The 15,297-nt window shown below is 45.9% G+C and overlaps 1 protein-coding gene across 1 annotated transcript; it reads right to left on the bottom strand.

Annotated features, from left to right (window-relative positions):
- Window positions 1-13,695: 13,695 nt before the first annotated feature.
- Window positions 13,696-14,833, bottom strand: LOC116990043. The gene has a single exon (XM_033047568.1). The coding sequence runs from the start codon at window positions 14,683-14,685 to the stop codon at window positions 13,696-13,698; it is 990 nt and encodes a 329-aa protein (XP_032903459.1). The 5' UTR covers window positions 14,686-14,833.
- Window positions 14,834-15,297: the final 464 nt, after the last annotated feature.

The following is a 15,297-nucleotide window of genomic DNA, read 5'->3' as shown; positions in this document are numbered from 1 at the left end:
GGCGAGTGGAGTGCCGCAAGGCTCGGTGCTGGGGCCGCAACTATTTACAATTTATATTAATGATTTGTATGATGGAATTAAAAGTAACACTAGCAAATTTGCAGATGACACAAAGTAGTGTGAACTACAAAGAGGATGCTAGGAGGTTGCAGGGTGACTTGGACAGGTTGAGTGTGTGGGCAGATGCATGGCAGATGCAGTACAATGTAGATAAATGTGAGGTTATCCACTTTGGTGGCAAGAACAAGAAGGCAGATTATTATCTCAATGGTGTCAGATTAGGAAAAAGGGAAGTGCAGCGAGACCTGGGTGTCCTTGTACATCAGTCACTGAAAGTAAACATGCAGGTACAGCAGGCAGTGAAGAAAGCTCATGGTATGTTCGCCTTCATAATGAGAGGATTTGAATATAGGAATAAAGAGGTTCTGCAGTTGTACAGGGCCCTGGTGAGACCACACCTGGAGCATTGTGTGCAGTTTTTGTCTCCTAATTTGAGGAAGGACATCCTTGCTATTGAGGCAGTGCAGCGTAGTTTCACGAAGTTAATCCCCGGGATGGCGGGACTGTCATATGAGGAAAGATTGGAAAGACTGGACTTGTTTTCACTCGAATTTAGAAGGATGAGATGGGATCTTATAGGAACATATAAAATTATAAAGGTTTTGGACAGGCTAGATGCAGGAAGAATGTTCCCAATGTTGTGGGAGTCCAGAACCAGGGGCCACAGTCTAAGAATAAAGGGGAGGCCATTTAAAACTGAGAAAAAAACTTTTTCACCCAGAGAGTTGTGAATTTGTGGAATTCTCTGCCACAGAGGGCAGTGGAAGCCAATTCACTGGATGCATTTAAAAGAGAGTTAGATAGAGGCTGGCGGTATCAAGGGATATGGGGAGAAGGCAGGCCCGGGTTACTGATTGTGAATGATCAGCCATGATCACAATGAATGGGCCGAATAGCTTCCTCCTGCACCTATTATGCTGTTTCTATGTTTCTATGTTTCTACAACAGAAGGGGGAGGAATTGTACAGTTTGATAGCCACAGGGAAGAAGGATCTCCTGTGGCGTTCTGTGCTGCATCTTGGTGGAACCAGTCAGTTGCTCCTCAGGTTGACCAGGGTGTAACATGTTGTCAAAGTTACACGTCACACAATAGGTGCAGGAGGAGGCCATTCAGCCCTTCGAGCCAGCACCGCCATTCACTGTGATCATGACCGATCATCCCCAATCAGTAACCCGTGCCTGCCTTCTCCCCATATCCCTTGACTCCACTAGCCCCTAGAGCTCTATCTAAATCTCTATAAATCCATCCAGTGAATTGGCCTCCACTGCCCTCTGTGGCAGGGAATTCCACACATTCACAACTCTCTGGGTGAAAAAGCTTTTTCTCACCTCAGTCTTAAATGGCCTTCCCTTTATTCTAAGACTGTGGCCCCTGGTTCTGGACTCGCCCAACATTGGGAACATTTTTCCTGCATCTAGCTTGTCCAGTCCTTTTATACATTCTCTGCAAAAATATTTTAAGAGATAAAAACATAGTGTGTTTAGTTTAGAGATACAGTGTGGAAACAGGGTCTCCGACACACCTAGTCCGCGCCGACCAGCGATCCCCGCACACTAACACTATCCCACACACACTAGGGACAATTTACATGGGCTCCAGGGGACTTTCCAACGCATGTACACCTCGATTTGTTGTCTTTTGGTGTTCACCACAAAGCAATCAATTCACATCCTGCAGAGGCTTGAACACTGCAGCTCACTGTAGTGAGGGTAGCAGAGTTAGATTCTTATCAGTGCTACTTTTGAAAGACATTTCAAGACTTCAGTTTGTCTTTGAGGTGGTTTCACAAGAAGAAGAACTCAGTAACTCTCGCCCAGGGAAGGGTGGTGCAGGAAGATGTGAAAACGTACAGTACTGAACCAAACCCAAATCGCGAGAGCGCGTGATCTGATCCGTCAACGGGGAGAACGTGCAAACTCCGTACAGACAGCACCCGTGGTCAGGATCGAACCGGGGGTCTCTGGCACTGTGAGGCAGCAACTCGAACGCTGCACCACCGTGACGCCCACCATTCTGCGGGGCATTTCCACAGTTTTGTCGGGCTCCATCTCCTGTCTTGTGTTGTTAACCGTGATCCAATTAATCCACAACCTGCAGAGACTCGAACATTACTCAGACTGACACTGCGGTTCACAGATAGATTCTTATCAGTGTCCCCATTTTGTAAGATATTGCCGACCGAGACTTCATGTTCTCATCCAGTGGAAGGGCGGTCACGGTGGCGCAGTGGTAGAGTTGCTGCCTTACAGCGAATGCAGCGCCGGAGACCCGGGTTCGATCCTGACTACGGGTGCTGTCTGTACGGAGTTTGCACGTTCTCCCCGTGACCTGCGAGGGGTTTTCTCCGAGATCTTCGGTTTCCTCCCACACTCCAAAGATGTACTGGTTTGTAGGTTAATTGGCTTGATAAATGGAAACATTAGAAACATAGAAACATAGAAATTAGGTGCAGGAGTAGGCCATTCGGCCCTTCGAGCCTGCACTGCCATTCAATATGATCATGGCTGATCATCCAACTCAGTATCCCGTACCTGCCTTCTCTCCATACCCTCTGATCCCCTTAGCCACAAGGGCCACATCTAACTCCCTCTTAAATATAGCCAATGAACTGGCCTCGACTACCCTCTGTGGCAGAGAGTTCCAGAGATTCACCACTCTCTGTGTGAAAAAAGTTCTTCTCATCTCGGTTTTAAAGGATTTCCCCCTTATCCTTAAGCTGTGACCCCTTGTCCTGGACTTCCCCAACATCGGGAGCAATCTTCCTGCATCTAGCCTGTCCAACCCCTTAAGAATGTTATAAGTTTCTATAAGATCCCCTCTCAATCTCCTAAATTCTAGAGAGTATAAACCAAGTCTATCCAGTCTTTCTTCATAAGACAGTCCTGACATCCCAGGAATCAGTCTGGTGAACCTTCTCTGTACTCCCTCTATGGCAATAATGTCCTTCCTCAGATTTGGAGACCAAAACTGTACGCAATACTCCAGGTGTGGTCTCACCAAGACCCTGTACAACTGCAGTAGAACCTCCCTGCTCCTATACTCAAATCCTTTTGCTATGAAAGCTAACATACCATTCGCTTTCTTCACTGCCTGCTGCACCTGCATGCCCACTTTCAATGACTGGTGTACCATGACACCCAGGTCTCGCTGCATCTCCCCTTTTCCTAGTCGGCCACCATTTAGATAATAGTTTGCTTTCCTGTTTTTGCCACCAAAATGGATAACCTCACATTTATCCACATTATACTGCATCTGCCAAACATTTGCCCACTCACCCAGCCTATCCAAGTCACCTTGCAGTCTCCTAGCATCCTCCTCACAGCTAACACTGCCCCCCAGCTTAGTGTCATCCGCAAACTTGGAGATATTGCCTTCAATTCCCTCATCCAGATCATTAATATATATTGTAAATAGCTGGGGTCCCAGCACTGAGCCTTGCGGTACCCCACTAGTCACTGCCTGCCATTGTGAAAATGACCCGTTTACTCCTACTCTTTGCTTCCTGTTTGCCAGACAGTTCTCTATCCACATCAATACTGAACCCCCAATGCCGTGTGCTTTAAGTTTGTATACTAATCTCTTATGTGGGACCTTGTCGAAAGCCTTCTGGAAGTCCAGATACACCACATCCACTGGTTCTCCCCTATCCACGCTACTAGTTACATCCTCGAAAAATTCTATAAGATTCGTCAGACATGATTTACCTTTTGTAAATCCATGCTGACTTTGTCCAATGATTTCACCACTTTCCAAATGTGCTGCTATCCCATCTTTAATAACTGACTCTAGCAGTTTCCCCACTACCGATGTTAGACTAACTGGTCTGTAATTCCCCGTTTTCTCTCTCCCTCCCTTCTTAAAATGTGGGGTTACGTTTGCTACCCGCCAATCCTCAGGAACTACTCCAGAATCTAAAGAGTTTTGAAAGATTATTACTAATGCATCCACTATTTCTGGAGCTACTTCCTTAAGTACTCTGGGATGCAGCCGATCTGGCCCTGGGGATTTATCGGCCTTTAATCCATTCAATTTACCCAACACCACTTCCCGGCTAACCTGGATTTCACTCAATTCCTCCAACTCCTTTGACCCGCGGTCCCCTGCTATTTCCGGCAGATTATTTATGTCTTCCTTAGTGAAGACGGAACCAAAGTAGTTATTCAATTGGACCGCCATATCCTTGTTCCCCATGATCAACTCACCTGTTTCTGACTGCAAGGGACCTACATTTGTTTTAACTAATCTCTTTCTTTTCACATATCTATAAAAACGTTTGCAGTCAGTTTTTATGTTCCCTGCCAGTTTTCATTCATAATCTATTTTTCCTTTCCTAATTTAGCCCTTTGTCCTCCTCTGTCTCTGAATTTCTCCCAGTCCTCCGGTATGCTGCTTTTTCTGGCTAATTTGTACGCATCATCCTTCGCTTTGATACTATCCCTGATTTCCCTTGTTATCCACGGATGTACTACCTTCCCTGATTTATTCTTTTGCCAAACTGGGATGAACAATTTTTGTAGTTCATCCATGCAGTCTTTAAATGTCTTCCATTGCATATCCACCGTCAACCCTTTTAGAATTAATTGCCAGTCAATCTTGGACAATTCATGTCTCATACCCTCAAAGTTACCTTTCTTTAAGTTCAGAACCATTGTTTCTGAATTAACAATGTCACTCTCCATCCTAATGAAGAACTCAACCATATTATGGTCACTCTTGCCCAAGGGGGCACGTACAACAAGACTGCTAACTAACCCTTCCTCATTACTCAATACCCAGTCTAAAGTAGCCTGCTCTCTCGTTGGTTCCTCTACATGTTGATTTAGATAACTATCCCGCATACATTCCAAGAAATCCTCTTCCTCAGCACCCCTGCCAATTTGATTCACCCAATCTATATGTAGATTGAAGTCACCCATTATAACGGTTTTGCCTTTGTCGCACGCATTTCTAATTTCCTGTTTGATACCATCTCCAACTTCACTACTACTGTTAGGTGGCCTGTACACAACACCCACCAGCGTTTTCTGCCCCTTAGTGTTTCGCAGCTCTACCCATACCGATTCCACATCCTCCAAACTAATGTCCTTCCTTTCCATTGCGTTAATCTCCTCTCTAACCAGCAACGCTACCCCACCTCCTTTTCCTTTCTGTCTATCTCTCCTGAATATTGAATATCCCTGGATGTTCAGCTCCCAGCCTTGGTCACCCTGGAGCCATGTCTCCGTGATCCCAACTATATCATAGTCATTAATAGCTATCTGCACATTCAACTCATCCACCTTATTACGAATGCTCCTTGCATTGAGACACAAAGCCTTCAGGCTTGTTTTTACAACACTCTTACCCCTTATACAATTATGTTGAAAAGTGGCCCTTTTTGATTTTTGCCCTGGTTTTGTCTGCCTGCCACTTTTACTTTTCACCTTGCTACCTATTGCTTCTACCCTCATTTTACACCCCTCTGTCACTACGCTCACACATTTAAGAAACCCTTTCCCTTTAACTCCATCCTCCACTATCCCATTCGACACCCCACCCCCCTTATTCAGTTTAAAACCACCCGTGTAACAGTGGCAAACCTGCCTGCCAGAATGCTGGTCCCACACCTGTTAAGATGCAATCCGTCCCTTTTGTACAGTTCCCCCTTACCCCAAAACAGATCCCAGTGATCTAAGAATCTAAATCCCTGCCCCATGCACCAGTTCCTCAGCCACACGTTCAGGTCCCGTATCTCCCTGTTCCTGCTCTCGCCAGCACGAGGAACTGGAAGCACACCGGAGATAACAACCCTGGAGGTCCTGCTTTTCACCATTTTTCCGAGCTCTCTAATGTCACGTTGCAGAATATTCATCCCCTTCTTTCTGACATCGTTTGTGCCGACATGCACTACCACTTCCGGATGTTCACCTTCGCCCTTGAGGATTTTCTGCACTCTGTCCGTGACATCCTGGATCCTGGCACCAGGAAAGCAGCACACCATCCTCGCATCCCGTCTGTTGCCGCAGAAACCCCTGTCCGTACCTCTCACAATGGAGTCTCCCACTACAATGGCGTTGCCTGCCTTAGGCCTTTTTGGTTTTGGCTCAACAGCCCTATTCGCATCACAAGCCAGTCCGCCGCTCAGTGTAAACACCTGTTCTGTCCCGACAGCTTCTAAGTGGGTGAACCTGTTCACAAGAGGTACAACACCCGGGGACGTTGGCATTCCATGCTTCCCTCCCGTTCTCACTGTCTCCCACCTTCTCTCTTCCAGTACCTTAGGTCTAACAATCGTACTGTAGGACTTGTCGAGGAACGACTCCGTTTCTCGGACGAACCGGAGGTCATCCACTTGCTTCTCAAGTTCCCCAGCACGGCCCTTCAGGAGCTCTACCTGGATGCACTTCTCGCATTTGTAGCAGCCAGAGGCACCGGCGGTGTCCTTGACCTCCCACATACTGCAATCATCGCACTGAATCACCTTGCCTGACATCTCCTTCTTTCGTCTCTACCTCTCAAGCGTATTGCGTGGTCTCCTCGCCGAAGACTCTCGAGCCAAAGACTCACACTTCCCTCACAGGGCACTTCCCTCACAAGGCCGCTCACTCACAGCCGCTCGCTAAGAGCAGTCTTGCTTAAATTGACTGATAAATTGCCTGATTTACCAATTTACAAACCAAATTCCTCAGTTTTCAACTGTTTTACCGGCACTGACTCACTTCTCTGACTCACTTCTCTCCTCCCACTTGGGCTAGAGCCAATCAGTCGTATCTCTTGCACACTCCTGCTGCTGTTGCTCCCAAAACTACAGCAGTTCTGAAACATTGTCCCTAGTAGGATAGTGTTGATGTGCGGGGATTGCTGGTCGGCACGGACTCTGTGGGCCGTAGGGCCTGTTTCCGCGCTGTATCTCTAAAACAAAACTAAAGTCAGTAATCCTTGCCCACAAAAGAGTAGTCAAGGAAGAAATGAAAATGGACTCTGCTGAATCTGACACAAATCCCAAGAGCACATGGATAGATATTGTGGTCTGGTGTGCAACATTAGTTTAGTTTCATTTCCACACCTTACCCTTCCTTATCTCTGTATATCTCCATATCCCCTGACTCTCAGTCTGAAGAAGGGGCTCGACCCGAAACGTCGCCCATTCCTTCTCATCAGAGATGCTGCCTGTCCTGCTGAGTTACTCGAGATTTTTGTGTGGATCTTCGGTGTAAACCAGCATCTGCAGTTCCTTCCCCCTACACTCTCGACCGCCCACCTCACTCATCCGAGTCGAGGAATGACAGATGGGAGGGAGGGAGGGTGATAGAGATGAGATTGAAAAGAAATGAATGAGGGGGAGGTGTCTAGATGGGGGATAAGAGAGGGGTGATTAATAGATGGCAAGGGTTCGGAGTATTTAGTTGAGTTTAGTTTAGTTACAGAGACAGAGTACGATACTATACGATACAATACAATAGAACTTTATTTATCCCAGGAGGGAAATTGATCTGACAACAGTCATAAACACACAAAATACATGAAACATGAAATTATAGTGACGAGTGGGAAAGATTGGTGTATATTATTTTAACCACGTCCAATTACATACCGATGTTTAGTTTAGTTTAGTTTAGAGATACAGCGTGGAAACAGGCCCTTTGGAAGTGGGAAGAAATAATAGAAATTGCATTCATTGCAACGTGTAAAAAGGAGTTGAGATACTGCATTATAATTTTGCTGCATGTCATTGTGGTATATATCATGTCCTGATTGGTGAATATGTTTAGCTTGTGACTTTATTTGAAGCAGAAATAATATGTGAATGCTTCATTGAGTATAATTCCGACTGGTAACTACGCACTTCGTCCGAGCACATTATCGCACGCGTCATGCAAGCCGTCTTAAATGACCACCTAAACTGTCATTTGGCAACATAAAAAGCTGCCAAGGTTGCCCGGCTGACAACAGAGAAAAATAATTAAGTGAGAGCCCTGCAAGGTGTATAATATTTTTGACACTGTCATAGGCTTGTCACAACGCACTGTACTCTCTAAACAACCCTTCAGTAATTTTCCTTGCCCTCCATTTCAGAATAATAGTGTTTTAAACCAATAACTCGACACTAGCACTGGCAATAAATAAATAAGTACAGCTTTCCAACCCCTTATCTCATTGGCCACGCTCGGCTGCAAATCGGTGTCAATCTGGTGGACCATCTTCCTCTAGTCGTGGGGGTGGGGTATTGGGAGGGGCCTTACAAGTGGAACAGCTTAGGGCCTCTCTTCATCTAAATCCGGCCCTGCTCTCTGTTGCCTCTTCATTACCTTTCCCTCACTGATCCTGTCTGATGGAAACACACATGTTGTTCTGCCTCCCTGTTTTCAGATATCCTGATCAATACTCAAGAGAGAGTAGACACAAAAAACTGGAGTAACTCAGCGGGACAGGCAGCATCGCTGGAGAGAAGGAACGGGTGTCGTTTCAGGTTCTTCAGACTGAGAGTTAGCCAGAAAGGGAAACGAGAGATATAGATGGTGATGAGAAGAGAGAAATGCAGGGGTTGCCTGATGTTAGAGAAGTTAGAGAAACCCAAGCAAAATATGGAATGTTCTTCCTATTTGCTTTTAGCCTCACTATAAAAATGGAGGAAGCCTAGGACAGAAATGTCAGTGTGGGAATGGGAAGGAGAATTAAAGTGTTTAGCAACCGGGAGATCATTTAAGTCCAGGCAGACTGAACGAAGGTGTTCAGCGAAACGATCGCCCAGTCTACATATGGTCTCGCCGATGTATAAGTGTCCACATCTTGAACAGCGGATACAACAGATCAGTGTGGAGGAGGTGCAAGTGAATCTCTGCATCACCTGAAAGGACTGTCGAGGTCCCTAGACAGATTCGAGGGAGGAGGTACAGGGACAGGCACTGCATCTACTGCATTGCAGGGGAAGGTACCTGGGGAGGGGGTGGTTTTGTGGGAAGTGACAAGTTAACCAGGGAGTTTCGGAAGGAACGGTCTCTGCGGAAGGTGGAACGGGGTGGAGATGGGAAGATGTGACGTCTTCCCTCAATAGAGAGTGTTCATTCTCCTTGATTTGTGGCTTCCGGTGACTCTACTCAATTCTCCCAGAACAAGAACCTGATTTCCCAACAAATCGTCAAAGTTTACACACACACACACACACATTAATTAATCCAAGTGCATCTATGATGTTTAATTCAAAAATTAGTTTCTATTGGAATAAGCCATATATTAATTGCAATACAATGTCAACCAGGCATACATGCTTTTAAATGCGGAAGCAATAACGTATCATCTGAAACAATAGTCCATTGGAAAGTTGCAGATTACTTCTGAAAGGATAATGCATAGAACACAAAGTACAGGAGTAACTCAGCAGTTCAAGCAACATTTCTGTAGAATGTGGACAGGTGACGTTTCAAAATAGGCGGGAGAAAGCTGAAGAGATGGGGCAGGACAAAGCCTGTCAAGTGTCCACACCCCCCCCCCGACCACTTTATTTCCAGCTTTCTCTCCCCTACTACATTAGTGTGAAGAAGGGTCCCAACCTGAAACGTTGCCTATCCATGTCTTCCAGAGATGCTGCCTGACCCTTTGAATTACTCCAACACATTGTTCTAAACAAAAATACAGCATCTGCAAAGGTATTTATAGTCACATGTACCAATTAAGGTGGAGTGATATGTGAATTACCATGCACCCACAAGGGAAAAAAAGCAACAAGGCACACAACTACATCATGGTTAACATAAACAACCACCACAGCGGATTCCACATCCCTCACTGTGTTGGAAGGCAAAGCTAAGCCCAACTTCTTCCTCTTTATTCTCCCTCGGTCGGGGCAGTTGAACCATCCGCAAATCGGGACGATCGAAACTTCCGCGGCCGGCAGTCGAAGCCCTCCTGTTGGGGCGCTCGAAGGTCCTGCAGCGTTGAGTTCCCGAAGTTAGTCTCTGACCAGAGACCGCGAGCTCCGTTATGTTAAGTCCGCAAACACCCACGGTTGGATGGCAAAGGGAACACCCGATGTGAAAGCCCCGTAGGCGACCACAGTAGGAGCACTCAAATTCAGTCTCCAGCAAAGGCCGCCAACTCCTCGATGTTAGTATGTGAACGGAGATACGATATGGAACATAATCGTATCCCCGTCGAGGTAAGAGATTAGAAAAAGTCCCCCCCCCCTCCCCATGAAACAAACTAAAGAACACTAAAAACATATATTTAACACATATAATTAAAACACAAAGAAGGAAAGGCGCCACTCGGTGGAATCTTTGTGTCTTCAGAAAGAATAATGTCTGGTTCAGGTGAGATATAAATGTTGTCACACTACCGATGTCTGCCATTTATCCGATTGGTTTTGGAAGAGAAAAGTTATTTAGAATTGAATTAAAAGGGGGAAGTATTTAGAAGTAAAAGGGGATAAAATTGTATTAGAAGTATTAGAAGTAGAGCAATACAAAGTAATACTGGTAGACAAGATTAAGAACAGGTCCAAAGCATTTTATGTTGATCCAGTAAAAGGATAAGACCCATTGGGGACCAATCTATGTAAAACCACAAGATGTAGTTTAGTTTTAGTTTAGAGATACAGCAGGGAAACAGGTCCTTCGGCCCACCGAGACCGCGCCGACCAACGATCCCCGCACACTAACGCTATCTTACGCACACGAGGGACAATTTACATTGATAGCAGCCAATTAACCTTCAAACCTGTATGTCTTTGGAGTGTGGGAGGAATCCGGAGATCCTGGAGAAATCCCTTGCAAGTCACGAGGAGAACGTGCAAACTCCGCACAGACTAGATTAGATTAGATTCGTTTTATTGTCATTCAGACCTTTCGGTCTGAACGAAATTTTGTTTCCCTGCAGTCATACATATAATTTAAAAAATGGCAAAAACACACAATCAACACAAATTTAACATCCACCACAGTGAGTTCACCAAACACCTCCTCACTGTGGTGGAAGGCAAAATCTTAAAGTCTCTGAGACAGCACCCGTAGTCAGGATCGAACCAGAGTCTCTAGCGCTGTGAGGCAGCAACTCTACCACTGTGGCACTGTACCACCCAGTGTGAATACTTCTGGTGTTAGAGGTATAGAGCGGTAATTAAAAATTGATTATAAGTGCAAAGAGGGACATAAAAGTATCACTGGCAGACAATATTAAGGACAGGTCCAAAGCATTTTATGTGTAACCAGTAAAAGGATAGGACCCATTCGGGACCCATCTCTATGTGGAACCACAGGTTTAGGTGAAGTCTGAAATCAATACCTCTACCCTGTGTAGAAAGGAACTGTAGGTGCGGGTTTACACCGAAGATAGACACAAAAAGCTGGAGTAACTCAGCAGGTCAGGCAGCATCTCTCGAGACGAGGAATGGGTGATGTTTCTTCAGACTGAATAGATCATTGTTAGCTAGGAGATGGTGCCAACAAATCAAACAGATACGGGGACGGTCAGACTGGTGGGAGAACTGGGAAGGGGGAGGGATGGAGAGAGAGGGTAATCAAGGATTACTTGAAATTAGAGAAGTCAAAATTAATACCACTGTTATAAGCTGCCCAAGGGAAATATGAGGTACTGTTCCTCCAATTTGCACTGGGCCTCACTGTGACCTCTGCTCTGTATTTACTGAAGGGAAGGAAATTGCATTTCTTGAACCTTAGAACATGTTACCATTAAAAAGGAAATATTATATACCTTGGAGGAGATTTACGATGGATGTAGCCCAGACTGCTATGGGAGGAGATTGCTTTGAGTCTGGCAGAGATTCTTATTGTTCACTTTGACGAGTGAAGTGCAAGAAATCAGGAGGACAGCAAATGTGGTCCCTTTATTCGAGAAGGGCAGCGGGGATAAACCAGGTAATTCCAGGGCTCTGAACCTAACGTCAATCGTAGAGAAGATATGGGGAATAAAGCTGAGGCACAGGACTGCTGCACACTTGCACAGCGGGAAGAGCTTTGTTTGGAGAAGCACTTGTTTCTAGAGGACTAGAATACAAAAACATGGGTGTAATGATGAGGCTTTATGTGGTGCTGGTCAGACCACATTTGGATTATTGCGAGCAATTATCGCCTTAGCAGATAGCGTCATACCTAACACTCATGCCTGAAGAGGAATGTGCTGGTGCTGGAGAGGGTCCAGAGGTGGTTTACGAGAATGATCCCAGGAATGAGTGGGTAAACCTATGATGAGCGTTTGACGGCACTGGGCCTGTACTCGCAGGATGCGGGGAGATTTCATTGGAACTTACCGAATCAGTGAAAGGCCTGGATAGAGTGGATGTGGAGAGGATGTTTCCCCCAGTGGGAAAGTCTAGGATCAGAGGCCAGAACCTCAGAATAAAAGGACGTACCTTTAGAAAAGAGACAAGGAAGAATGTTGGATGGCTGGTGAATCTGTGGAATTCATTGCCAAGTCAATGGACATTTTTAAAACGTAGATTTCTACTCCACCATTCAATCATGGCTGATCTATCTCTCCCTCCCAAACCCTATTCTCCTGCCTTCTCCCCATAACCCGACACCCGTACTAATCAAGAATCCATCTATATCTGCCTTAAAAATATCCATTGACTTGGCCTCCACAACTGTCTGTGGCAATGAATTCCACAGATTCACCACCCTCTGATGAAAGAAATTCCTCCTCATCTTCTTAAAAAAAGTCCTTTAATTCTGAGGCTATGACCTCTGGTCCTAGACTCTCCCACCAGTGGAAACATCCTCACCACATCCAGGCCTTTCACGCTTTGGTAAGTTCCTATAAGGTCCCTCCTCATCCTTCTAAACTCCAGCGAGTACAGGCCCAGTGCCGTCAAAAGCTCATTATATGTTAACCCACTCATTCCTGGGATCTTTCTAGTAAACCTCCTCTGGACCCTATCCAACGCCAGCAAACCCTTCCTCACATATAGCCCCTATGGGAATATGTTGAGAAGAAGGCAGCTTCGAGGAAGGAAGGTTCGATGTGAAAGGCTATGGGCAGATGGGGGAGGGGAAGAACGAGGAATTTGAATGAGGATTTGTGTATCGGTTGAGTGAAACACACTGAAAAACAGCTGGAATGTTTCTCAGTTACTTCTTGGAAGAGAACCAGTCCATCACGTTTGACATTTTTGCCATTGACTTTTCTTCAGTACTTTTCCTTCCCGCCGCACCTGCCTTCGAATATTCTGGTGACAGCTTCTCCTTGTTGCCAATGTTCTCTCTGAAGTCTTTATGGTTCTTCACAATGGTCAGTGTCTGAATTCGCTCAATGTAGCCGGGCTTCGCCCCGTCAATCTCAGCCTGAATAAGGTGGTCAATGTAAGCCACGGTGGACAACGGGTTTGGTCTCAGGGCTATTTCTTCAATTCGTCTAATGCCCTGGGATAATTCTTGATACAGCTTCCTCAATGTGTTCTCCACCTCAGCATCCTCCTGCTCAAGTAACTCCATAACCTTCTGCTGGCTCATCATCTTCTCACCGCATGCCTTCTCATACTTTTCCTTCAGTTCTTTCAACGTCCTCTTCTCCTTTTTTGTTACACAGACATACCTGTACTCTTCCCTCAGGTGTTTTAGCATGCGGCACTTCCCCGGACAGACTACACAATTTCCCCACCCATCCATTGATGTACACCAGTATTTGAAAATATAACCTGCTTATGGACAGGGGTCATGACAACTGTATTCACAAACCGTACAGTTGTTTACTAATGAATCATCGCTGTCAAGTTTCCTCTTTTCTTTAACAGTCACATCGACCTCGTACTCAAAATCTTTATTTTCATCAAGGTTGGACTGGTTTTGGTTCAGAACTTGTTTGGATTTCTTAAGCTCCTCTAATTTGGTCAGCCCTGCTTGGATCAGAGTCGGCAACCCGGCCACTACAGACTCCAGCTGTCTACGTTCCTTCAGAACCTCTTTGGTCAGGCACAGGCTCCTCGCCTGCATCATGCTCAGAGCTGCGAAGAACTTCTTCATACTGTTTGTCCCCATCTTCCACAACACCTGGTTAAAGTCATTATCCTCTTCCCCGCTGTCGTCAGATCTCCCCTCGTCACCAGAGGTCGGACGCTGGGCAAAAATGGCAGAATTGTTAAACTTGAAGTATACTGGCAATCCCTTTTCATCTTTGTGGCAGGGTACCTGGTCGGCTTTCAGGACCTCCAGAACTGGGGGGCGCTGCCCGTCCGCGAACGTCAACATTATCAGAAAGTTCTCCGCGATATCTTTGCCAAAAATGGAAAGGATGGAATCAAAGACATATTTCTGTGTCTGGGTCAGGCGAGCCTGGGATGCTTGGACGACGAAACAGACCGCTTCGATCTGATCAATGCCCTGTGGGGAAGTGAAGAACTCACGGATGTGGTCAATGATCTGTCGATCCCGGCTGATGCCCCTGGTGTCTCCGAATCCTGGCGTGTCGATGATAGTCAGAGAGCAGTCGATGTTAAACCCTACCTGGTGGTGGAGATGGTAGGCAGTGATGGAGGATGTCTGGCTCTCAGCCTGGGATTTTCCCGTCTCCTCCTGTATTAACTTGTATCTGAAGTTGTCCCCCCACTCCACGCCCAAGATGTAGTTGATCATCCCGTTGATGAGGGTTGTCTTTCCTGATCCAGTTGCCCCCAGCAACATAATTGTCTTCATCTTGTGCGTAGTGGTGGGCTTTCCTAAGGAGCATTTCACAAGTTGCTTGGACTGATTAAACACCTCCCTTTCTAGGTTGAGCTTGTAAATGGAAGGGTCTCCTCTGGATATTAATTGAGCTTGTTCGAGAAGTTTCAGGGCAATTCTCTTTGGTCCCTCTGAACTTAACTCACTCATCACTAAACCGGAAGTGGACACACAACAAATATCCAGTGATCTGAAACAGAAAGAGGAATAAAATATGAAGCTGAATCCTCTCGACATACGTTTTTTTTGAAGATGTGACCAAAAAGGTTTAGTTTAGAGTGCAGAAATAGGCCCTTCGGCCCACCAAGTCCGTACCGGCCATGATTCCCGCGCACTAACACTATCCTACAAAAGCTCGGGACAATTTACATTTATACCAAGCCAATGAACCTATAAACCTCTACATCTTTGGAGTGTGTGAGGAAACCAAAGATCTCGGAGAAAACACATGCAAGTCATGGGGAGGACGTACAAACTCCGTACAGACAGCACCCGTGGTCAGGATCGAACCTGGGTCCCTGGCACTGTGAGGCAGCAACTCTACCGCTGCGCCAGTGTTTATGTAGAGGAATGTTAACTATTGCA

The sequence above is a fragment of the Amblyraja radiata genome, chromosome 30 (assembly GCF_010909765.2).
Source record: "Amblyraja radiata isolate CabotCenter1 chromosome 30, sAmbRad1.1.pri, whole genome shotgun sequence".
Lineage (NCBI taxonomy): Eukaryota > Metazoa > Chordata > Chondrichthyes > Rajiformes > Rajidae > Amblyraja > Amblyraja radiata.
This window is presented reverse-complemented; position numbering and strand designations above follow the sequence as displayed.

What these genes read in the sequence shown, in the direction of transcription:
- LOC116990043 (XM_033047568.1), bottom strand. Translation starts at nt 14,685, where the DNA reads ATGAAGACAATTATGTTGCTGGGGGCAACTGGATCAGGAAAGACAACC.